This window comes from Amblyomma maculatum, chromosome 7 (genome assembly GCF_055883805.1).
Source record: "Amblyomma maculatum isolate TAMU_Amacu chromosome 7, ASM5588380v1, whole genome shotgun sequence".
NCBI lineage: Eukaryota > Metazoa > Arthropoda > Arachnida > Ixodida > Ixodidae > Amblyomma > Amblyomma maculatum.
In genome coordinates, this window is record NC_139350.1 from 82216152 (window position 1) to 82241533 (window position 25382).

At 45.1% G+C, this 25382-nt stretch overlaps 1 protein-coding gene and 1 pseudogene across 3 annotated transcripts in view; both read left to right on the forward strand.

Annotated features, from left to right (window-relative positions):
* The window catches only part of LOC146183754 (transmembrane channel-like protein 5), a 72445-nt pseudogene extending 54089 nt beyond the window's left edge, over positions 1-18356 (forward strand).
* Positions 18357-25015: 6659 nt separating this feature from the next.
* The window catches only part of LOC146183755 (E3 ubiquitin-protein ligase RING2-like), an 80516-nt gene continuing 80149 nt past the window's right edge, over positions 25016-25382 (forward strand). For all 3 annotated transcript variants that reach the window (XM_084608757.1, XM_084608756.1, XM_084608755.1), the window contains exon 1: positions 25016-25255. In XM_084608757.1, the coding sequence (XP_084464883.1) occupies positions 25016-25255 (240 nt within the window). The remainder of the gene's footprint in view (positions 25256-25382) is intronic.

The following is a 25382-nucleotide window of genomic DNA, read 5'->3' on the forward strand; positions in this document are numbered from 1 at the left end:
GACTGCAAGGGTGATCACCCAGAGCTGGAAGATGCATTGAAGCTCTGGCTGAAAGGGGTACTGGCAAAGAACTTTCCAGTTTCCAGCGACATTCTTAAACAGAAAGCCGAGACTCTCGCTATCAAGATGAAAATTGAGAACTTCAAGTTCACCGACGGATGGCTCCGCGGCTTTAAGAAGAGGCACGGAATATCCTTCAAGAAGATGTGTGGGTAAAGTGGTGCCGTCAACCAGGAAATAGTGGCAGAATACCGCTCCAAGAATTTAATCTTTGTGCTGCAAAACTACAGACCTGAGGACTTGTTTAATTGCGATGAAACAGGCCTATTCTTTAAGATGTTACCGGACCGTTCGCTGTGTTTCTCGGGTGACACGTGTTCCGGAGGGTGGCACAGCAAAGAAAGCATTACCGTTATGGTCGGCACGAACTCGACCGGTACCAAGAAACTTCCACTCCTCGTGATTGGAAAGTCTTGAAACCCGAGATGCTTCAAGGGCGCCAGGAACTTGCCAGCATGGTACATGAACAACTCGAAGGCATGGATTTTGCAGTCCTTCTTCGAGGATTACCTGTGCCGCTTGGACAGAATGTTCCGGTCCCAACAACACCAAGTGGTAATTTTTGTTGACAATTGTGCAGCACACAGTGCTGTAGACAACCTTCAGGCCATCCGGCTGGAATTTTTGCCCCCTAACACTACGAGTGTGCTGCAGCCTATGAACCAGGGCGGGATTCAAAATTTGAAAGTGCAGTACCGAGCCCGTTTGCTTCGCCACACAATCCTGTGCTTTGAAAATGAGAAATCGTACTCAGTGAATCTTTTTTCGGCACTTTGCATGCTTGCCGATTCGTGGAAGGCCGTTCGGCCGGCAGCGATCACGAATTGCTTCAGGCACGCCGCATGTTATGCCACCGAAGAGCCTGTTGCTGACAGTGCAGCTACAACCAGTTACGACGCAGCAGCAGAAGACGGCGAAAACTTAATCGCCGACCTCAAAAGCAGTGGGATGGACATTCCGGCAGCTACAACATTCCGCGAGTTTGCCGAAGTTGACAACGACCTTGAACTGTGCGCTGAGCTCACCGATGACGAGATCGTTGCGCAGGTGCTTGAGCTCCAAGACGACGACTCTGGCTCCGATGAAGAGCCCCTCGGCTGTGTACAACCAACATCGAAAATTGCCAGTGCCTTGACATTGCTCTCAAATGTGTACGTCAAAGCAACGACACTTCCTCAAATACAAGCGGATGCCGTATCCCGCAGGCACAAAATGAGGCAAGGCACAATCTGTGATTATTTTAAAGTTGATCAGCCGAAATAAAGTTCATTTTTTTCATTTAACCATTTTTTCGGACTGTTCGTTTATTCGGACATTTTTCCCGTTGCCTTGAAGTCTGAAAAATCGGTCGGTGACTGTATAAATGTTTCTGTCACTTTGGAACGGTAAATCCTGCAAACCAAACCAAATCATATTTGTCGACATTAGATGCCTGCTGAAGTGGCGGCAATGCAGCAGCCCAAGGTGTTTTCAGAATGTGGTGCTTCGTGTAAGAGTGCAGCATTCAGCCCTCAAACCTGTGCAGTCTTTTCAAGGGTCTGGAGACGGCATATGCAGCCTTCCTGGGGCTCTTCAACATGGACAGCTGGTCAGACAGGGAGCAGACAGAGACTGGCCATGCCCTCCAGTACCTGCTCTCTCCTTTCGCCTTTTTCTTGGGCATTGGGGTGCTCAGGTGAACAGGCTGAGAAAGCTGTTTTGTGAGACATCTAGTAGGAAACGGGGTATCATTGAAAAGTCTCTCCCTGAAATGATGTGAAATGGACTCAAAATTGAGACTGAAAAGAATGTGTTGAATAATGAGTTGCTTGAAATTTAGTCGGGGCATGCGGGCATTTTTCCGAACTTACATCTTCTTATGAAAGGCCAGAATAGGAATAAAAAAAAGACTAATTTTTTGTAAAGTCATCGTGCTCATGGGACGTGCACAGACATGCTTCGCAGCAGAACGTTGACTACCCCAATGACGGAGCCTACTTCATCGTACCTACATCCGCCAGTCACCTGCACAGGTGCCCTTCGTCAACGGGACCCCGCTACCTTCAGCGGAAGCAGCGATGACGACGTCGACGATTGGCTCTCCACTTACGAACGGGTCAGCCATCACAATAACTGGGGCGACAATCGTAAGCTCAATAATGTCACCTTTTACTTGAGCGACGTCGCTAATCTGTGGTGTCGAAACCACGAGTCGGACTTTACCACCTGGGCGCATTTCAAGACCAAATTTTCTGATGTCTTTGGCCGCCCCACCGTCCGAAAACTCCGCGCGGAACAGCGTCTTTGATCGCGACTACAGCTGCCCAGTGAAACGTTCACCAGTTACATTGAGGACATTGTTGATTTGTGTCGCCGCATTGACCTGACCATGACCGAGGCCGTTAAAATACGTTATGTCCTCACAGGAGTTGATAAAGGCACTTTCAACATGCTCGTCACCAAAGGACCCACTACGGTCAAGGAAATATACGACCTCTGTCAAAGCTACGACGAACTCCGCAAGGAGCGTGTTTTGATTTGCCAGTCTCAAGCATCACTTGCTGAACTAGCCGCGGAGAGGGAGTCATCTAGCCTCTCTGAAGACATCAAGGCTTTTGTACGTCAGGAGGTCACGCGGCAACTCTCTGCAGCCATATATTAAGGAGTCGACACCAACTGGCCTTGTTCCGGAGCTTCGCCGCGCAATCCAGCAACATGTATCTGAAGTCGTTCCTAATCCTCCTCAATCAACGCCAGTCGCACCCTCAATGCCGTTCCTCACACCCACAATTTCATCGCCCGGCGTTGCCCCACTGAGCTACGCTCCAGCATTTGCACCAGCTCCTCCTCAGGTATTGCGTCGCACGTATGCCGAAGTTACTTCAAGTCCACCTCCTGAGCCAGCATATGCCTATGCTTCGCCCCCTATCCATTCGGCACGAACAGCTTTTGCATCAGACACCATCTCCATGGCGCACTTCAGACAACAGGCCTATTTGCTACCACTGCGGCATCCCTCGACACACTACACGCTACTGCCGGCGCCGAATAAATATGGCCTTGCTGCACGGCCTGCGCCACCTTATTTGGCCCCCCAGTTCCTCGTCCCATCGGGTCCTCCAACAGCCCCCCCCGATCCTCCGGACTTCCTGCCTCGTCATTCGCCATCACCACGTCACTGCTCCATTTCACCAATGCGCCGACAACCCGCTACTCAGCCGGAAAACTAACTGCCGCAGTTCGCAAGGCACGAACTGCGTATTTGACAGAATTTCAAAGTCCTCTTCTTAATCCCGCAAATGTTATTCCTGTCATCGTTGAAAGTGTTCATACTCTTGCACTCATCGATACCGGTGCCGCTGTATCAGTTATCAGCCAAAAACTCTGCCGCTCCCTCCGAAAAGTGACAACGCCTCTCGAGGGACTTTCGCTTCGTACCGCATCTGCCCACAGTATACAGCCGACAGCTGTCTGCACTGCTCGCGTCGTCATTGCTGCAGCCTTGTACATCAGCCTTGTGTATCCCCCCCACGAATTGACGATGCCCTAGACTGCTTGCAAGGCACAGAATTCTTTCCCTCACTCGATTTGCGCTCTGGATATTGGTAGGTGCCCATGGCAGAGGCGGATCATGCTAAGACCGCCTTTATTACTCCAGGTAGACTATACGAATTTAATGTTATGCCATTCAGACTCTGCAATGCCCCATTCACATTTGAGAGAATGATGGACACTGTACTGCGTGGCCTGAAATGAAACATCTGTTTATGCTACCACGATGATATCGTCGTCTTTTCAACCGACTTCCCGAGAAATCCAACTCAACTTCGCCAGGTCTTCACCTGCCTAACCCGCGCCGGTCTTCAACTGAACCTCAAAAAGTGCCGCTCCGGTGCCCGCCAGCTCACAATACTCGGACATGTTGTGTGCAAAGATGGAGTTCTGCCTGATCCTGAGAAGCTCCACGCCGTTGCTGACTTTCCGATACCGACCACTTTGAAACAACTGCGAAGCTTCATTGGCCTCTGCTCGTACTTTCGTCGTTTTGTTCGCAATTTCACGACCATCATAGCCCCCCTTACACTGCTCTTGAAAGGTGCCCCTAACCTCCCCTCTTGGTCACCAGCCTGCGATGATGCATTCACGACGTTGCGCAATGTTCTAACGTCACCACCAATCCTTCGCCATTACGACCCTACTGCAGCCTACAGAACTTCACACCGATGCCAGTGGTGTCGGCCTCAACGGCGTCCCCCCCAGTGCAAGCCTAACTTCTCCGAATATGTTGTCGCCTACGCAAGCCGTGCTCTTACCAAAGCCGAGACCAACTACTCCATTACCGAAAAGGAGTGCTTAGCAATCATGTGGGCTATAACGAAGTTCCGCCATTACTTATATGGCCACTCCTTCGATGTAGTTACTGATCATCACGCTCTCTGCTGGCTCGCGTCTCTCAAGGATCCGTGTGGCCGTCTCGGGCGCTGGGCTCTCAGGCTTCAGGAATACGACATCAGTGTAGTGTACCGCTCTGGCCGCAAGCACTTTGTCGCCGATGCTCTTTCTCGGTCACCGGTGCGTTCGCCTAACTCATCATCCCCTCCTCAAGCCTCCTTGTCAGCACTCACCATTGAGGATATGCCTTTCGAGCAACGACAAGATCCTTGGGTTTCTAACCTGCTAGATGTCCTTGGCACTACTTCTGCGGCTATGCATCCTCGGGCACTCCGCCGACAGGCCTCCCATTTTACCATTCGGGACGGCCTGCTCTACCGAAAAAACTACAACTCAGACGGCAGAAAATGGCTTCTTGTCATTCCGCGCCACCTCCGCTCTGAGGTTTGTGCCCACCATCACACTGACCCGCAAAGCGCTCATGCCGGCGTCCTGAAAACCTATGATCGAATTGGTCAGAGGTATTACTGGCGGGGAATGTACAATTTCGTACGTCGCTACATTCGCTCTTGTATCGCCTGTCAACAACGCAAGATTTCTGACCCTCTCCAGCCTTTTCCGTGTCCAGCTCGCCCGTTTGATTGTGTGGGAATCGACCTCTATGGTCCGCTACCATGCAGTCCCACCGGTAATCGATGGGTCATCACCGCCGTCGACCACCTGAACCGTTATGCGGAGACTGCTGCACTTCCCACGACGACAGCCCGAGAGGTAGCCCATTTTCTTCTGCACCACTTCATTCTTCGACACGGCGACCCTCATGAACTACGGAGCGATAGAGGTTGCGTCTTTCTTTCTGAAGTAGTCCAAGAGCTCCTGTCATCTTGCAAATCGATACATTGGGCTACAACCGCGTACCACCTGCAAACCAACGGCCTCATGGAGCGTTTCAACCGTACGCTTGGGGACATGCTCGCAATGTATGTTACATCTGAATCTGGGAGCTCCAACTGGGACCAGGTGCTGCCATTCGCAACATTCGCGTACAACACTGCCACCCAAGCAATAACTCGTTTTTCGCCCTTCTTTCTCTTATACGGCCGGGAACCATCTTGTACTCTGGACACAATTTTGCCATACCATCCAGATGCCTCTGAGTACAGTGATTTGTCCGATATTGCACAGAAGGCTGAGGAATGCCATCAGCTAGCTCGCACGTTTACCTCCAACACTCAAGGCTATCGCAAAAATCAGCATAATAGCGATACCCCTGCTCCGACGTTCCTGGCCGACAGTTTCGATTGGCTATGCGTTCCTGCCACCAGCAAACTAGAAACGAAATACCACGGACCTTATCGCGTCTTGGAACGCACATCCCCTGTTAACTACCTCATCGAGCCAGTCACCCCTTCTTCCGACCACTGCCGTCGCGGCCGTGAGGTTGTCCATGTTAGCCGCCGTATTACAACCCTCTGGTTGTCTCTTCTCCGTAAGTCGCCAGGATGGTGACTTCTTCACGCGAGGGAAATGTAAAGAAGACGAAGAAGAAACAACGCTGCAGCATCGCCATCACCATCGCTGGTCTCCAGCGCCCATCTCTCTCGTGCTGAAGCTGTGCCCTGTGGCTGGTATTCCGATCCTGCTGTGCCTGAATTACTGCCAGCGCTAGACGTTGCAATCGACTATTAAATCCACATTTCACAACGATGAATCTCTCCATCATGTCTGTACCCCGTACCCCAGGATAATGGTTTCCGGGAGTGAAAAAAAAAGCTACAAAGTGCAAACATGCTCAGTTTTCCTGTGCATCGGATTATAAGTAACCAATAACTAAAGCAATAAATCTGTGACCAACTAGGATAACCGAAATAATAACTGGTAGTCATAAGCTGTTTCTTAAAACTTGGTATACTGTTAATGTTCGTTATTTAAAGCCTATTGCAAGCGACAACTGCCAGTGCTTGAGAGTCAAGAGGTAAACAGTTCTCTTCATTACAGCAAATTTGCTAGGCATGTCTAGTTACAAGGAGTGTCATGTGGAAGAAATAAAGCTGAATTTTAAATCACGTACTAAATTTACTGACCACACTTGCACTTGCGGGAAGCCAAATAGACCTGTGAACTGCACGGACACGAGCTCCTTGCCAAAGGCGAAGAATCCTTGATCAGATTTGACTCATTTGTTCCCCAGCAGATCATTCTAGACAGTTGTGATTGACTCTACACCATAGGTCGGCGGACTCACTCATGAGTCAACTCACTTGGCTCAGGCTCACACTCAAATCGTGATTTGAGTCGTGAGTGAGTCTGGACTAACATTCACATCATGATCTGAGTTGTGAGTGAGTCCAGACTCATACTTAAATCATGATCTGAGTCGTGAGTGAGCCCAGACTCACACTCAGAGTACGATTTGAGTCGTGAGTGAGTCCAGACTCACACTCAGATCATGATCTGAGCTGTGAGTCTGGACTCACATTCAGATCATGATCTGAGTTGTGAGTCCGGACTCACAATTAGATCATGATATAAGTCGTGAGTCCGGACTCTGATTCAAAATATGATGAGTCTTGCTGAGTCCAACCTAGAAAATTCCTATGAAATCAAAAGAATTCTTGCTCAGAGGTTGAAGAATTATAATCTGAAGCGACCGAGTGAGTAATGGGCATAAGTTGCTAATTAGATCCTACAAATTTGGATTGCCTGTGTAATTCTAATAATAAATAAGCTTCTTGGTGAGCTGATGATGTAGAGAAATTTTGTAGTTTTTTGTTACGCAATTATTTTGACTGTGGTGATTATTGCAGGTTAATCGAACATTTGTTCTCGTTGGCATGCTGTATTGCAGTGGCTATATAGTTCTTCCTTTGCTGTTTATTTACTTCGAAATATCTCGCAAATCATTTCACGGGTTACCGGCTCATTGGTGCACAGCAATGCGAATGAACCAGGCTAGCAGTTCATAGCTAATAATAGGCTAAGTTCGAAGAGACCATTGTGTAACCACTTTTTAATGTTCTTATTGGGAAAGAAGTCACAGGCTCACCACCGCAGACCAAGAATCTTGTCCGATATTTCTTTTTGTGTGCCATTGCTCTAATTGGGTAGGCTGTTTGAGGCGGTCACAAATATGTGGCTACGTACATGGGTAATTTAAACGCATTTTCGTATAGCTGAAATTTTGCTACGGTCGATTTGGTCCAAAACCTGTCCAACATAATTCGCTTACGGTGGCCACGATGATGACCTCCAGGACTGCCTTATATTTTGCCCACCCCCTGCCAAAACTTGACCTCGACTGATTTGGGCGAAAATCTGTCCAATTTAATATGACTGTGGCAAACAAGATGGTGACCTTCAAATTTGATTGGGCCCACCCACAAATTCGGTCCCCTTGCCCCAGTAGATTGACTTGAGCCAATTTCAGACCAAAATAAATGGACAACATAATTCAATTACGGCGAACACAATGATGACCTCCAAATTTTGGTTTGGGCCACACATGATTTACCAATCCTCGAAATTTTATTTGGCCAATTTACATCAAAGCGATCAGTTCCTAATTGCATTGACCATCCTTTACACTATGGTTACCTAAAATTTGGGCTTGATTTCCAAAACTTGGCCCACGCCGACTTCGAAGTTTCCCCTTTAAATTAGTATCCAACCATTATTGACTGTGCCCGACAAGACGGCAACCACCAAGTCGGCCATAGCCATATAAAAAATTTGGCCCGTGCTATAGCTAAAAGACCAAGCTTTCGTACTAAAATCAGCTTAAAAGAGATAATCCCTACCATATTTCTTCCTTTTTCTGTAACCTTTCAACTCAATCATTACTGAAGAAAACAGTCTAATCTTGTGTTGTGACATTTTTTTCTATTTATTTCTTGCTTTTTTGTTTTGACTGTCTTCCGCCTGCTTATACAAGCTTTAGGACCATCACTCGTTGCTTGTCACGAGTGGAAATTAGTGAGTCTATGATGAGTGAGTCGAAATGAGTGAGTTCATAATGAGTCTGAGTTCAGATGAGTCGTGAGTCGAAGTGAGTGAGTGCAGATGAGTCGCGAGTCAAAAATTAGTGAATCGAGATGAGTGAGTGAACGCAGATTAGTTATGAGTCTGAGTGAGCCTTAGTGAATCGTCGTCATGTGTGAGTTTGAGTTCATGAGTCTGAGTGAGCCCGATTGAGTCGCCAGTTTGCATGAGTTTGAGTTCAAGAGTGTGAGTGCGGGCCTTGTGAGTCTGAGTGAGAGTGAGCCCGCAGATGGATCAAATTTTTCTGAGTGAGCACACGTGATTTTGCTCACCTATGCTCTACACTGTTGTACATTAGACAGATGCTAGATTGCAATTTTTGCTCCAAAAAGTGCTTTTTTATGTTTTTCATCAGTTGTACAAATAAAATTTTTCAATCTGACTTTAAAAGACACTTCCCAGATGTACATAAAGAGATTGCCTGCCCTTGCATATCATAGTAGTCTTGAAATAGATGTATCCTAGTAGTCTTGAAAAAAATGTATCCTGGTAGTCTTGAAAAAGACGTATCTTAGTAGTCTTGAAACACAGTTCAGACCCACCCCCTCAGGGGCTTCGAGGGCAGGGAATGTGGGAACCTTGTCTGAGCACCTTGTCTAGACCACCCAAAAGGATCATATTTATCTCAGTGTGATAAACATGGTTGATGCAATGTCTCATTTTTTTTCTCATTTTTATGTTGCATGATGCAATGTGCAGCCTGTGCCTGTACTACATGTGAGCCCTGGCACACGCCCATGTTGAGATGGTGGCTTTGCTGAGGAAACAGCTCATCATGGTGGGTGTACACACTCTGCACAGGCCATACCCGATATTTTATTTTTTATTTATACATACTGCAGCATTTCACAAGAGTGAGTGTTAAATAGATAAGCTTCATACACAAATAGACAGTAAAAACTAGTGTGCACGAAGGCAGAAGACAAAAAAAAGTAACTCAGAATATTGTAACAGCTGCACAAAGACACAGTAACAAGCGTGAATGCAGCAATGTACTGTAACACCGACAAATACATAAAATCAGGTGCAATTATTTTCTATCAGGAGATCGTTTAATGGCAGTGACCTAATTGTTCCAGGGATTAAGTTCTAGTATTCAGAAGCATGTAGGAAGAAATGGTATTTGAAATTATCAGCACGAGCAAAGTAAGACTTAGCGTTAAGCTTATGATAACTCCCACTTGACCAGCGAATAGACGATTCCAGCAGCACTAGTTAAGGTCATGAGAACATTGCGCATAAATTTCCGCCACTCGGGGAATCTGACTTCATGTGTTGCAGGCACAAGCAAAATCAGAGACCAAGAAGACATCCATTTGCTGTACGATTGTTGGCGAACACTACAAAAGCGTCGGATAGTGTATACATTCGTCAGGAAACTTCCCTTGCGGTTTTGTGCCAAAAGCAGTGTGTGCATAGTACATGTATTACTGTTTTGGGGATGTGTAAACAGCACAGTTTCCCAATTTTTTTCTCCACCTTTTCTGTAAAGTGTGAATGCTGTTTGAACTGAGGGGATCAAGGTCGTCAAAGTTCCTTCAAGGCAATGCTTTGCACCGTGTGGCAGAGTTCAAATGATGCTACCACCGCACATTGAAAGTGGCACTTGAGTTGCCTGTATGGCAGGGGTAGAAGCTGACTGAAGAAAGTGCAGGGGGCCGTTACTTTTTTATTATGACGGGAGTTAGAGACGCAATCGGTTGTGTGAATAATTTAGGTAAGAGATTTTCACACATGGCAGAAGCATTTGCATCCAACTGCAGTACCTAGGTGCCTTTTCTCCTACTTTTAGCCTATTCACCTGTATTAATTTTGACATTGATTTCCTCCCTAATGAACCTCATGTGGGCAGAAACATTTCGTCTGTTGGTTGCACTTGCACAGCTCGCATTAGGCAGCAATGAGGTCATTTTCCTTTGTGTCTTCAGGAATGCACTCTGTTCATATACTTCATTTGCATATATGCTAGTACCCACTGGTCTCTGCAGAGATTGCAATAGGAATCGTTTAAGCACAAACCATCCCAGTTGAACTGGATTTGGCATGGTAGGCAGTTTTGCGAACTTGCTGCGCATTTATCAGGCACACAGACAGGTGGAAAACAGACCACACAAAGACGGGTGCAAGCAGGGTTAAAGTGAGACTGAGGCATCCGCCCGCAAGCGCTATTACAGGAACCACGTGTTTCGTTCATGACTAATTTTTGGAGACTCTGAAGAATGTGGATGCTCCCAAGCTTTGGATTCTCACCAGCAGTTGCTCAAAAACATAGCTGTTGCAGTTTTTTTCTCAGGAAATGTTCGCAGATGACAACATGTCTGCATGTTTCACTCTCCATGGTGTGGGCAATTACTCTGCCCAAGAGGCATGCAGACAGTCTCACAACAATCACATATACACCAAGGCAGCACAGTTCATTGTCAGAACATTTGTACTGTGTTGACAATGCCCGACCCAGCATATGACCAGTGCACTGCCAATATATGACCAGTATTGGGCTGATGGTTCATGCTGCTTGGGATATTTATACGGAAGTTAATTGGTTCACATGTCTTGGGGTCTTGTTTGGGACCTGAAGTGAGGTAAGGTCATCCAGGGGCAGTCAGAGTGATGAGAGAGGCCATGGAGTACCAATTCTTCCACCCTTTTGGGGAAGAAGTTTGCAGGGCCCACGAAATTCGGAACAGTCGGAAAGTGCCCACGCTATTCAAATTCTCCAGGCACGTGCCCCACAGGGGTTATGCAAAAATTATTCTGCAAATGCTGTTTGCATAAAGCGAGTTTTTTTTGTTGTGTGTGTGTGAAAATGTTTTCCTGCTGAAAGTAAGACTAGCCTAGACCTAAGTGAAAACTGGCATTACACAGTGAAAGATTTCACTTGTATGTGTTTTGTGCATGGAGTTGTGGGAGGGGGATGAACGAGAGCAGGCGTGAAGCGCAGTCTTCCTTCTCTCCATTTCAGAAAAGTAAGGATAAGGCGTTCCTGCTGTAGCTTTTTGAGAATTTCATGGAGCAGATGGCCATGCACAAGTTTGGTACATGTGAGTGTGGCTTTTTTTCTCTGCCACTGACTGACAGTGATCTCCAGTTTTGACTCTTTGGGAAAGTTGACTGAAAGCACTAGACCTTTAATGTCGCTGTTTGAGGAGTGTGTATTTGTAATGATGTCACAGAGCTCAATGAGCTCAGGAGCCCAGAGCATGCATATGCGGTGTTTAAGGAGACTTGCTCCAGAACAAAACATTGTTGACATTAGAGCCATATCGCCTCGAATTTGACATTTGGTTAATTTTTAGGACCTGTTTCTAATTTTGGTGTAAATTCCTGCCTATATTGTTTTGTTGAATTGTTGCAAATCCCACATTTGAAATATGCGAGTGTTTGTGCACCTATTTGACATCAGCATAAATATCACACAGCAGTGAGCTGTCTGTACTTTCCTTCGTTGTAATGTACTCTGCACAGTGAAAGTAAAGCATTCTATAAATAAATTTCTTGAAAGTATAAAAAGTTTTATTCTTTCGGTTGCTTTTTATTGGTGGGACTATGATGCTTTTGCAAATTTATATCTGATGCACCAGAACAAATTGCAATAAAAATTGCATGGCTGTATTTTGCAAATACTAAATAACCTCCTTACAAAAATTCGTTGTGATACAACTGTGACAGATGTAGTAGAATCCCGCATAAGGAGTAAGGTTGCTTTAAAATAACAAACAAGAAAGGAGGATTTTAAAATTTTAGCAAATGGTTAATGAATGAATCAAGCACTTTTTTTAGCAAACATGGTAAATACAGCTTAAAGAGCTGAAAATATTACTTTTCATTAGAATTCTTCTGCAGCATATGTAGGTCCCTCACATTGCTGCTGAAAAGCATCCTCAATGCAAGCTTTCTTCACCATGTGGCAACAATGGGACTTGGGCTAAACATTTTTTTGGCAGACATCCTTAAGGCGTGCTGACTGTCGCGCAAATTACTCAGTACAGTTATTTCTCAAGAAGGTAGGATACCTAGCATCTTCTAAACGTGCTCAAAGCCTGTGTGTCTTCCATTGAACCAACAGCGCGGCAACTCGAAAACATGAAGTACAGCAGCTTTGAGACAATGGTGGCGGCGTTTTCAAGAGCAGGGCACCAGCTCTTAGGGACAGAAAGAGCTCCTTTCTAATTCCTTTGAAAACTGCTGGGGGACTCACAGAAGGTAAAAAAAGCTATTGTTACGTGCCTGCAATGCCACAAAAGTGGTAGACTCGGAGTTTGAAATTTGTAGCCGGCGTAAAAGCAGCTCAGTTTGCCCATTGGTGCACCATCTCACGTGCTCACGTCACAAATTTTCATCGCTTCTAGATTATATTCGAGGCTGAGGTTAGTAGACATGAAAGAGGAAGGGTGAAATGTAATAAAACAAGTGCAAAACATAAAAAGCAATTTCTTTTATAAAAATGCCATTTTTTTTTCACGTGCCTCTCTCCTTAAGGTGTATCCACACGACGGACCACGGACTGGGCCGCGGACCGGTCACGTGGTGTCGATCGCGCATGGTCCGGCTAGGTCCGGCCCGCGACAGCATCCACACGGCGGGCCAAAATAGCAGCCTACAAGCCGGACCACGAGGCCGGCCAAAGGTATACGCTATTTACCTCGCCGTTTCGCGATGCGCTCGTTGGACACTGCCTCCGTTTTTTTTTTTTTTTTTACATTATTTCACAATGCCGAATTTGGCGTGCATTTTGGCAATATTCAAGTACGGCCTTCGTCTATAAGGCTTCATATAAACATGGATGGACGCACCTGTGCAGCCCTAAGAAAGTACTTGAGTTGACAGCATTTCACTTAATCCGTTTAATTCCAGACGCAAAGATGAAGATGATCAATAAGGACCACATCAACATACGTGGACGCCCTAACTGAGGACCGAACTTAGCCGCAGTTAACGCGAATAGCAGCTCACCACTGCTGCACAGCGCGCAACCGTTGCATAACGAAGCTGCGGTTACAAATATCCTAATTATTTATAACACCGTGCGTGGAGCTGCGTCCGACTCGGGCGTCAATAGCGCGCTCAAGCATCGTCCTACCGCCGCGTCGAGGCGTGCTACGGCAGCGGCGGATATCTCTTGCGCCAGCGTGCGTAGTAAAATAATCTTTCTTAGAATAACAAGCCTGACATGAAGGCCTATCCGAACTGACCACTTCGTGAGAATCACTGTGATAGCAAGCACGTTTCGCATAACAGCTGCCGCATGTGTAGCGCTGGCTCACCCGGCCTTCTTGTAAGCTATCTCCGCTGCTAAGGCCTGACCCATATATGGCCATATTCTTTTTTGTTTTTTTACAAGGCAGCAGGCAGACCTTTTTTTTTTATTTTTTACACTGGGCAGGTCATTTACAGCAGTGCTGATCAAATCGAAAGCACCGTTCGCGGTGGCTTCGATGCGAAACAATCTAGGCCTAGTGGCGACTAGGGCCAGTGCGCCGTCGTCCACCGCACTAGCGGCGGCACTACTCGGCAAACTCGCGGCATTTGGCGTCGCACGTGTTCTTTTGGGAACTTCTCTTTCATGATGCAGCTGGGGCCCGATGTTTTTTGACACTTCTCACTAAACATGCCGCTGTAAAACACTTGTCCGGGACGTGACGAGGCAGCAGTATACGTAGTGCTGCACGTACCGTGGTACGCAATACTCGAAGGCTGCATAAAAACACCGTCGTACGCCACTCTAGACACTGCCTATGTTACTTGGTGCTCTTCAAAACATGCTCGAAGTGCACTTTGTTGATGTGGTCGAGCTCATGCGCTTTAATCGGGCGCAAACGCGCCTCCTCCGTTCACAGACGCCGCCAGGTCCGTGGTCCGCGGTCCGAGAAAAATGCCCAGCCATTTTCGCCTGCTCCGATCCGCGGACCTGGCGCGGACCTCATAAACCGGAAGTGGAATGTCACGTGACGCTTGGTCCGCGGACCAAAACAGGTCCGTGGTCCGTCGTGTGGATACACCTTTAAGAGCAGAGACATACTATGCTGTCTCGTGGTTTAGCAGACAGACGAGAATTAGTTGCGGTATTCCTGAGGATGTGGTTGGCAACATAGCAAAGTTCGATAGCATTTACAAGAGCAGAGTAGGTATCGTAATTATTATTGACTTGAAAAATATTGAAGGTGGTACAAGCAGACATCCTTACATCTATCTGGTCATGAGAAGATAGTAAAAAGATACTATGGAAAAATGCTATGGCAGCATGCTATAAAAACATGCTATGGAAACATGCTATGGAAACATGTGATGAAAACATGCCATGGAAACATGCTATGGAAACATGCCATTGAAACACACTATGGAAACATGCCATGGAAACATGCTATAGAAACATGCTATCAAAATGTGCTATGGAATTGGCAGAGTAGAGTAAAAGGGTAGTACATTTTTCTGGTGGGCAATTGCAATGCCAAGGCCAAGGTATGCGGGAAGGTAGCAGGGAGGTACTACAGCATAGATTCCAGGAATAGCAGACGAGTGTTTTTAGTGGACTGCACAAAGCAAAATAGTTTTCAAATCCCAAATACCTTCTTCAAATGGAAGAACGAAAAAGTGGAAGAGCCCGAAAGGCACGAGTAAAAATCCAATAGATTTCACACTTAGAGCACATCCTCACATAGTTGAGAATGTAGAAAGATGCCCAGCGAAGTGGGTGTACACTCTAGCCCTAACGTAATGAACCTGACTATCATGCGAAAAATTGCATTTATTGTATCCAAAGTTCGTTGTTAGTGGATTTCTCTAACTACAATCAAAACTATACAAAAAAGGCAGCAGCAGAGTTCATTATTCCTTGTAGAAAAATTCTAAAATGCACATCAGCTTCTCTAATGTACATCTTTCAGCTTAGAGAAGGTTCTAAAATTTCAATCGAGGAGGGTATCAGGCAGGGAGACACGATTTCTTCAATACTATTCACTGAGTGTGTGTGTGTATGCAGGAAGTGTTTAGAGAACTTCATTAGGAAGAGTTGGAGGTAAAATTGTGTTGTGGATATGTTAGTAACCTATAGTCAGCTGATGGCATTGCCTTACTAAGTTACTCAGGGGATGAATTGCAAAGCATGCATGATCGGTGACTTTGATAGGCAAAGTAGAATGGTTGGTCTAAAAATTAATGTGCAAGAAAATGAAGTAATATCCAACGATATTGGAAGGAAAAAGTGGCCTGTGATAGATGATGAGGTAGTGGAAGTCATAAGGGAATTCATCTGCCTTGGGCAGGTAGTAACAATGTGCTTGGAGCACGTGGAAGAACTAGTAAAAAAAATAAGAATGAGGACGAGTGCATTTGGCAGCTACTGTTGGATCATAAAGGACATTTTAACATTATCTCGGGGGAAAATTATATAATCACCCTACCTTAGCAGTAATCACCTATGGAGCAGGAGCATAAGATGGGGGATGGGATTCGGAACCTTGTACGAGAACAGCACATTCATAACTGGCACAGAATGTGGTTAATTGCAGAGGAATGGTTGAGGCCTTTGTACCACAGTGGGCATTGTTCTTAGTTTCAGGATGACCGTGAAAAACTGTTGTACTATTGTCACATATTTGTTTCTGTTGAAATTGAATTTCAAATTAGAGCTCTTTCTTTCCATCTGCTGAAATCAAACTTATGAGGTCCAAGGCAGAAAAGGGCTTCACGATCATCCCTTGGAATTCAGCGGCATTTGTAGGACAACCTAGTTTGAGTATGTTCTCACCAAATTTATTTCAATACCTCTGCATTTTGTCTGTGAAGACAATCAACAACAATACCTTTTTTTTTTACCTTTACCACCTTCTCTTGATTTCTGCAAAGGAGTAAATATGACAAGTTTTAATTGCACTTTTTTTTAATGGTTTGAGAGACCTTAGCAACATAAATCACTGCATGGAGTTCACCTCTTTTTTTTTTCCTCCTTTTATATAGTTTCGGTTTCAGTTAGTGAATAATAGCTATGACATTGCAAGTGATGTTGCAGTCACCTTTCAAATGCTAGTCCTCGCACAAGGGAGGGCAGCTTTAATCATTCTCTGTACTCTTTATCCCTACAGTGGCATACGCACCGTATTGCATCTGTTGAAATGCAGTTCATTTCTTCGATTTTAGATGCTTGTACAAACTACTATATGCTCTCAAATTTTCAGTGCATGTTAAACTGATAATTAATGCTACTGAATGGCATTATCATGATACAGTGCAAAGCTATGATGAAAAACCTTTTTTTGTCAGTCAGAGAATGGGGATTATGAGGAAATGGAGCACACAGCAAGATTTGAAATATACATCTATGGTAAAAATAGTTATTGAAATGCCACATTTGCAGAAAAGTTAATATATTATTGCCGTCTCTGCATGCAATGAAAAGTAAAGGTGGCCAGCCTATCCCTGAGCCTGCCATTTACATAAAAAACGAACATCAAGCCTAAAGCAATGTGCCACGAATTGAAAAAAATTTGTTTGTGCAGTGCGATGTCAGGGCTTGTTAAAGATACCCAGGTGGTCGAAAAAACTCCAGAGCCCTCCATTACGGCACCCCTTTCTCTCTTTCCGCTTTCACTCCCATCTTTCTCCCTTCCCTTACTGAGTGGTTCTGGTGTCCACAGAACAAGTGTGATTTATACTGCACCTTTCCTTTCCTATCAGCCACTTATTATAATTATTAAGTTAACCAGTGTACATTGAATGCAGACACACACACATCAAATAAAAGCCATGCATGTCGGACATGCATGATTACATCCGAGGGGAGAAGGCACATCTTGCTTGAAGATAGATGAGGTTTTGTGAAGTTTTTCTTGGGTTCCTAGAAGGTTTTTTCAGGGTACTATGCTTGTTTCGCTTTGATTCCAAGGCCAGTCCTACTGGTGCAGTGCAGATGCGAGATACCTCCAGCACCGACCTCACCCCACTGGGGTCACTCCGTCATCGCACCGGCTGTAGCGGAGGTGGGAGTTCTAATGAGGGGTCACCCCAGCGCTGCCTGGGCAGCTTACCCCGGCCCCAACACCAGCAGGGATTTCGTTACCTGGCAGAGCGACCTCACCAGGTCAAACGCGCACCACCACCTGGCACCACTGCCATGTGTATCAGGCCAAAGATGATTGTTTTGTTTGGAATAAAAGCATTTATATATGGTTGTGTGATCACACATGCTCATTCACTATTCTCTTTTAAACGCCAGGTTAACAATAAAGGTAAAAGCATACATAATTAGTTTAAATGGGCCTTGCAATGCTTGTGCACTACACTTAATACATAGAAATTTATCATGTCACACAGATACTGAATCAAAAAGAATTACAGGAATCAGTGCTCTAGAATGGGATTTATTAAGGAATGAATGCAACGAAACCAAAAATTACCCTCAACTCAATTTTTCCTGTCTTTTGCTTTCCCATTTCACTTGTCCAATGACGACAAGTGCGGCATCAATCGGAACAGCCTACATGAACACGTCACTACAACGTTGGGGAAGATAGCTTCTCACGGTTCTCTCATCACTGCAACATGTATTTGCTAAAGTTGACGAGCTCTCTTCCATGGTGCCTCGCAGAAATAAGTAAGGAATAAAGAGACTGGAGTAGGCAGCGGAAGGAGAGATTCCTTTATCATCCTGCACCCCCAACTGCTACGCTTTACTCGTGAGCCTGCTCTTTGACCACCCCTTTCTCTGTATTCTCAAGCATCCTACAAACATGAGGAGTGACTGACGAGGTCATTCAATACCTTCTTTCCCAACTTTGGCTGCATAGACATTGGTCTACATGTACTGCTCTCAAAAGTTTTTAATGCAAAGTAGTAACCAGCACTTCTATTGGTGCTTTTTGTGTCACTCTCTTTCCAGCGCCTTTGTGTAAAGCAAACATGTTGATTAATTCACTTATAAAATACAACCCAACATAATATATTTTTTTTTAAGGACATAATTTTCAGTGTATTTGCTATTCAATCACCAAATGCTTGCCAGTTGGCGTATCTGCTGGAAAAAAAACGTGTAGCGACACCGTCACTACCATTAATTTTGTCCTCAAGCAAATTAAAATATTGAATACCAAAACATGTGTGTTAAAACCGGTGATAATTCCACTGCCGTAACTCAACAGTTGCAACAAGGAAGCAAAACAATGCTCAAATTATGTTGCAGGACTCATTTAAACCCTAATCAATCTGCTCCAGGCTTTGTATGAAGTACTTTATTTTTGCCACATTTGTTGCATTTTTTACTGCTGCTATGGTTTGCATATTGTTCTTGCAAGGCAATGAATGGGGGTGCCCTGTCGTTCTTGGCTTATTAAGCACACAAAAGCATGCTATGACAGTGAGCCAGCTCTCTGACTACATAGGGCCCTGTTAAAGGCATATGTCGCAAGGTCAGACATTGCATATGAGGAATATACAGAATGCATTGTCCCAGCTACAGGCACTGTTCACATGTGCTCCAGTGTGCCAGCGAATGGCATAACATTCAGCGACACTTTCGCCTACAGGGTCTTTAAATGGGACTGTGCTGTTTCAACAGAAAATCCTTGCTTAGATGAAGTCCAGCACCATCTGCACTGCAAGTCTAAATTGTCTTTAGGTATGTTCATTCATCAACATGTGTGGATGATCACTGACTGCATTATTGCTGTTATGTGATGATGCATGCTTTATCTCTGCCATGCAGGACAGAAGATTTTCTGTAGTACATCATGTATGGTTATGTAACTGTTTATCATACTGTAAGCCCTAGAGAAGGTCAGTCAGAAATGGATGAGCATAAAGATACAAAATTGTGCTGTCATATATCACATGAATCAAGGAATGTAATCGGTGCAATGATAATATGCATCGATAAAAATTAGCATGCCTGCAGAACACTCGTTACATGCATGTAATGACAATGAAATAAAGTAACTCGAAATTTATTTTTCCGTTGTGTAGCGTAGTTGCAAAGCCCTATTATTTTTAAACCATCCAAGACAGAGAAAAGTGAACAAGACAATGCTGTTAGATGGCTTCTTTTCTCTGTCTCGTCTTTTGGCTGGCTTAAAAATGAATCATTACCAACTCGCCCAGTCATCAATCTTTTTGAAAAGCTCTATTGTCTGCCAGTAACTGTTGCATGTCCTTATGACATCTGAACCGCGCCGTAAGGGCAGGAAGGAAGGTGGTTGAAAGAAGAGGGGCTATAGTGGAGGGTTCCAGAATAATTTCGACCACCTGGGAATCTTTAACGTGCACTAGCATGGCACAGCTATGCTTTTCCGCAAAAGGCATCCGTGTCTTTTGCAATGTCTCTAAGATTCTGGCTGCTGTATGCATGGAGCTGAAGGGTGGCTGTTCTTGGCCTTACGGGGCTAGGAATGACAGGTAAATGCCGCTTGTGTGGGGGGGGGGGGGGGAGGGGGGCTAGCCTGCCACCGAATTTTAATTTGTAGTCATTGCACCCACTACCGCTTCGGTGGTGGACGATGGCTGTTGCTGCGCGCGTCTTTCTCTCCCTCTTCTTTTTCTTCTCTACTTTCTTTTGTTCACACGAGGAAGCGGAGGTGGCTCAGCTACAGAGCCAGTAGCAGGCCCGTGTATTTTCTTTTCCAATTCCTACAGCCACAACAGTCCACAGTCCGTATGCATGGAGTTTCCTTCAAATTTTTTTCAATGCACCACCTTCCTCAAGCCTCTAGTTCCTTCTAAGTGTAATTGGAGTAAATCTAACATATGTAACCAGCAAAAGACACAAACACACGAAAAGTACACAGGACAATGCTACAATATCTGAGGTTTACTGGAAGAAGCGATTGGCCAAGGAACCAATATAACACATGTATCAAACACTGCCTGCTAGCTCTTTCCTTTTTCGATTACTGAAATGCTGTCAAAGTCAGGAACACAGTTTTCATATTCTCGGAAAAAGAAAGAGCAGTCGGGAAGGAAGGGAGCTTGTGGAGGTACATTAGGCGCAAGTGCATTACTGCACCATCACTATTACTCATGAATAAAGAGGTTAAATTTTTAAACAACAGTGTGCGCATGTAGGTAGGAAGTGACATAAGTGAAGTTTTGCTTGCCTGTGATTGCCAGCATCCTACCAATACTGTGTTGATCGAAACTTATCCTCTTGTAAGTGTTTGATATGCATATGTAATTTGGTTCCGAACCCCCCCTTCGAGTAAACTTCAGTGGTTAATCGAGCACTGTTTTGTGTACTTCTGTTTCTCTTTCGCTGGTTCACACTAACTAGCCCAAATGGTCACCATGTTAATCGGTGTATACTGCCTCTATCATCATCATCATAGCCTCATTCAAGCGCATCCTCCCCACGTGGCAAGGGGAGCAGTCTACAATCCGGACAATCCGCGTGCACAAAAAGAAAAAAAAAAGCACGGTGGAAAAAAAGCGATGGTAGGGAGCAGTGTGGCCAATTTAGCTACTTTGTAGCTAGATTTAGCTACTTTTGGACAGGACTAGAGGAAATGTATTCTAGCAAAACTGTAGCTGTTTCAGCTCCTTTCTTCAAAATCTAGCTACAAATCTAGCTATCTTGGTGAAATCTAGCTTAAATCTTTCTATATTTTGAAAAATTACTATTCTGGCGTGAAAAATCTTCCCACAGACGCTACACATGATGAAACTGATGTCAGGCACAGTGCCATCTGGTAGTTTTTAAACAAGATAAACCTCTCCTAACCCACCTCCTTCCGCTCTAGGCCTCAGGTCGTCCTCATGAATTACGGTTTATGAATGAATATCTTGCGAGTGCTTGCGAGAAAAAAAGAAAACTTGAAAAGAGAGAGGAGGGTGCAATACAAGGCACCACTTATAGGGGGGTTGGTATGCCTCGCCGTCTCATGGAGCTTCCTCCATATCTGCCTCAGTGGGAAAAAGAATAAATAGCTCACAAAGTAAAGAGAAGAGAAACGATGCGGTTGGTGCGGCGGCGCAGCTTCTGACTGGTGTCGCCTATCGCGCAGCGCGGGGACTCCGATGAGCATCGAAGTCGTGCTCGCGGTTCACTATTGTGCATCTGTGAACGCATTCATATTAAACTATTAACATTCCCTGCGCGGCGACCATAAGGCACCTGGAATCGACTATCTGATTCGACCCTCTTTGCGAATCATGCGCGGTCAGCGCCGAGCGGATGAAAGAAGGCCAAGAAGCCCACCGGTCCTAGTTATGCAGAATCGCTGACTGAAGATATCACCTCGACAGTCATTAAACCTTTCATAACTCCCCAATATAGGCCTCTCCTAGTCAAAAAAATTCAATGGGTCCAATTGGGAATTTCCCAATTGAAATGAATTGGTCAAAAACCTATTGTGTTTTTGACACCCATTGGGCCTGACCATTTGACACGAATAGGTGCTCCCAATTGGAAATGATTGGTCACCTATGTAAACCAAATGGTTCACCTACTGAATGCAAATGGCATACCCATTGAGCCCAAATGGTTTAAACTCAAATAGCTGAAAAACAAGAATGGAGATGCAATTTCAATATTTTCTCCCAGAAGTTATAGGGGAGCCGGCGTTTATACAAGTGGAATGAAATTGCAATTTTTTACAGAAAGCATGAGAGACGAGCAAGCATTACACGCATGGAACTAACGCAGATTCAATGTATATATCCACAGGTTGCAGACTTATATACTCCATTCTTTGAACAGTGCTGCTGGGACCAGGGACACATCTTTGTTATACAGAGTTAACTTATTTAATTATGCGTGCACTTACAGTGAACAAGATATAATCAATTAATAAGATTAAGCGTCATATACTTTTTATAAGAACTTAAATTTTTCGCTGTTGTCTCTTTATACAGGTATGTATATCTATGCACATCTCAGTCAAGGATATCACTGACTTGACTTTCCCAACTGGGAATGTTTGCTTAGGACCAATTAGAACCAATGCGAAGCTCAGTTGACAGCCCTATTTTTTTCAAACAGGCGTCCAAGTTGGGAGTGAAATAATCCCAATTGGGATGAAGTAATGCATTGGGCTTCCCATTACCCCACTCGGTTTTCTCAATCCCAACTGGGACACCCAATTGGTTTCTTCATTCCCAATTGGGAATCACGAAACCAACTGGGCGTCCCTATTGGGAGTGAAGAAACCAATTGGGCTTCCCAACTGGGAGTGAAGAAACCAGCTGGTTTGGACAGTACCCATTGAACAAACCATTTGGGATTGGCAGAAACAATTCAATCTGACTGCTCTTCCTAATTGGACCCATTGATATTTTTTTACTGGGCTGTATACGTGCAAAAAGTAGATAAAAATCCATTCTTTACATGTTTACAGAGCAGTGATGCATTCGCAGCTCGTCTTTCCTTAGCGCGCAAACCTTAACGCTTTGTGAAACCTAAGTCTGCCTAAGTTATCAGAATCGAATCCTGATCACATTTATCATTCGTTATTCATTAGCACTTGCCTTGCGTAGTCCCCTGCAAAAAAACATGCTTTGACAGTTGTGTTTAATTTTTACAATAGAGCTGTTAAGATGCGTTATATATTTAAAATATAAAATAAAAATTCTTGGGAAAAAATCTAGCTTCGTTTAGCTCCTTGCTAGATTTTTTAGCTACTTTTAGCTGCTTTCACACTGCCATCTAGCTACTTTTGCTCACCGACATTTGGCAACACTGTAGGGAGGCAACTAGAAGTTGCTAGAAGTACAGTGGCTAGAATAGGTAGCCACTGTACTAGAAGTATAGTGTCTGGAATATACTGGCTAGTGTGACGAGCGCCCGCGCTTCCTTATGGGCGAGGATGGCGCCATTTGCAATGAAAGCCAATCGACAGCGACAGAGGGCGCTTCTTATCGGGAGGGTACCACCGGAGCAGACGACGCGGTTTTCTTGCTTCAGAAGACGGCAATCTGTTGGTGTTGTAAGTGCGTGTTAAACCTACTTCTGCGCGTCTTTTGCGTTCACCAAGGTGCAGTGGCTTATTTCCGTTGTAGGTGCTTGTACATGCGAGTCGTTCCGCACTTCTAGCTGCACGGCGATGATTGCATCGGTCGTTTTTTCGCGTTTTGTGAGCGCGTTCTCTGCCCGCCTGTATCCCTTCTTTTTTCACTGTGTCGCCAATGGTAAAGTGAGTTTCTGAGAATTGTTTCTCCAGTGTCTCTCACTAAACTGCACAGAAAAATGTCAGAGAAAGCGGTGGTGCACAAAGAAGACTTTTTTTTGGCAAACGGGGCTACCGCTAGAACAAGGTGCGTATTTCATATATTTACTGCTTCATCTGATGCTAAGCATTCATTCTGCAGAATGGGAATGAAGCATCGATAGTAATGACGGAAGGTAAACACCAACTGCTTTAGTTTGCGAGAAACATTTTTTTTAGTTATATTCACAAGAGGGGAAACTTCGGCGAGTCTGTAACGGTGCTCCATGACAAAAGGAGGAAAGACAAGAAAATGTATATAATTAGGCGCTACACGGAGCACCGGTGCTGTGTACATTTTCTGTGTCCTTCGTCCTTTTGTGCTACACATGTCATATGAATGGATGCAGTTATATATTGGACGCGTGTTTCACCGTAAGTGGCGCATGACCAACGAGCTTCCCCGCAATGAACCGGCCGCGTCTCGAGCCTTTATTGTTAATCTGAGAAAACAAAAAATTCTTCAGCTTCTTCATTCAAAAAATGGTCACTTTGGCAAAGCCCGGTGTGCAATCATAGGCCGCGTGTACCTTAAACCATATGCTGCTGTAAGTAAATGTTCCTCGTTTGTGCTCTGCTGTTCATGCAATTCTGTCCCATGCCTGTGTTCTTTATTACATATACATAAAAGGAATGTTGCGCGACTTTGTTTCCTGTGTTGTTCAAATATACAATATATAAATGAAACTGCGCGTACGTGTTTACTTGTCAGCAAATGTACAGTCCACAGAAAGAACCCATATATGCATGCCAATCCAACTGAAGCATTTCACTTTGTTCCAAAAATTACAAAGATATTTTATATCAATAAAAGCCTATCCTTTAATTGTTGTTAGAATAGAAATTCTGTGTTTCCGTTTGTGAGTACGGCATGTCCGAGACTCTAAGTTGCGCCAACTTCGCAGGAGCCTTAGCAAGCGAGACGCGTTAAATATGTGCGCCGCTTCCAGTCCAAGACTGAAAACACACCCTGAAACTTGTAGTCAGTGGCTTCAGTTATAGTTTGGGTCTCAATTGCGACCTAATAAGAGGTAAAATACAGGGCGAGCAGTACTCTTGCCGAAGATGTGAGAGCGCGGTAGGATGCGAAAGGCGCGGCTGGTACCCATGCAGTTTGCAGCGCTCCTGGCAGCGGCCACCGGCATTCATCGCTCGTAGTGCCACCCGGGAGGCCAAGGTCGGCACACTAGCCAATATATTCTAGGCACTATACTAGAACGTTGGGCAGTAGCGACCACCCTATTTCTATTAAAGTTGGTACTTGGTAGCGACGTAGCAACGGTTGCACTTGTGGGGTGTTGCGGTCACGAACAAAACACTTTGGCAGTCGCGCGGACGGGAGGTAAGCTAGCAGCACATCTAAGATGTCATCGGACAACCAAACGACGAATCGGACCTGGGAGCTAAGCCTGTACGAGCTCCACCGGACGCCGCAGGAAGTGATCACAGACAACACCGAGATTGCGGTGTCACCGCGTAGCCTTCACAGTGAGTTCATGTGCCCCATCTGCCTGGACCTGCTCAAGAACACCATGACCACCAAGGAGTGCCTGCACCGATTCTGCCAGGAGTGCATCATCAAGGCGCTACGTAATGGCAATAAGGTGAGGAGAGCCTCTCTTTCGATACCGGCGCTGCACGCCCCGTGTCTTGGTGGGAGAGCTCCTGGCATCCTAGCGCCTCTTCTGTCGCGGAGCGCGCGTAGTTTGCTGTAAACAATCGACCGTGGAT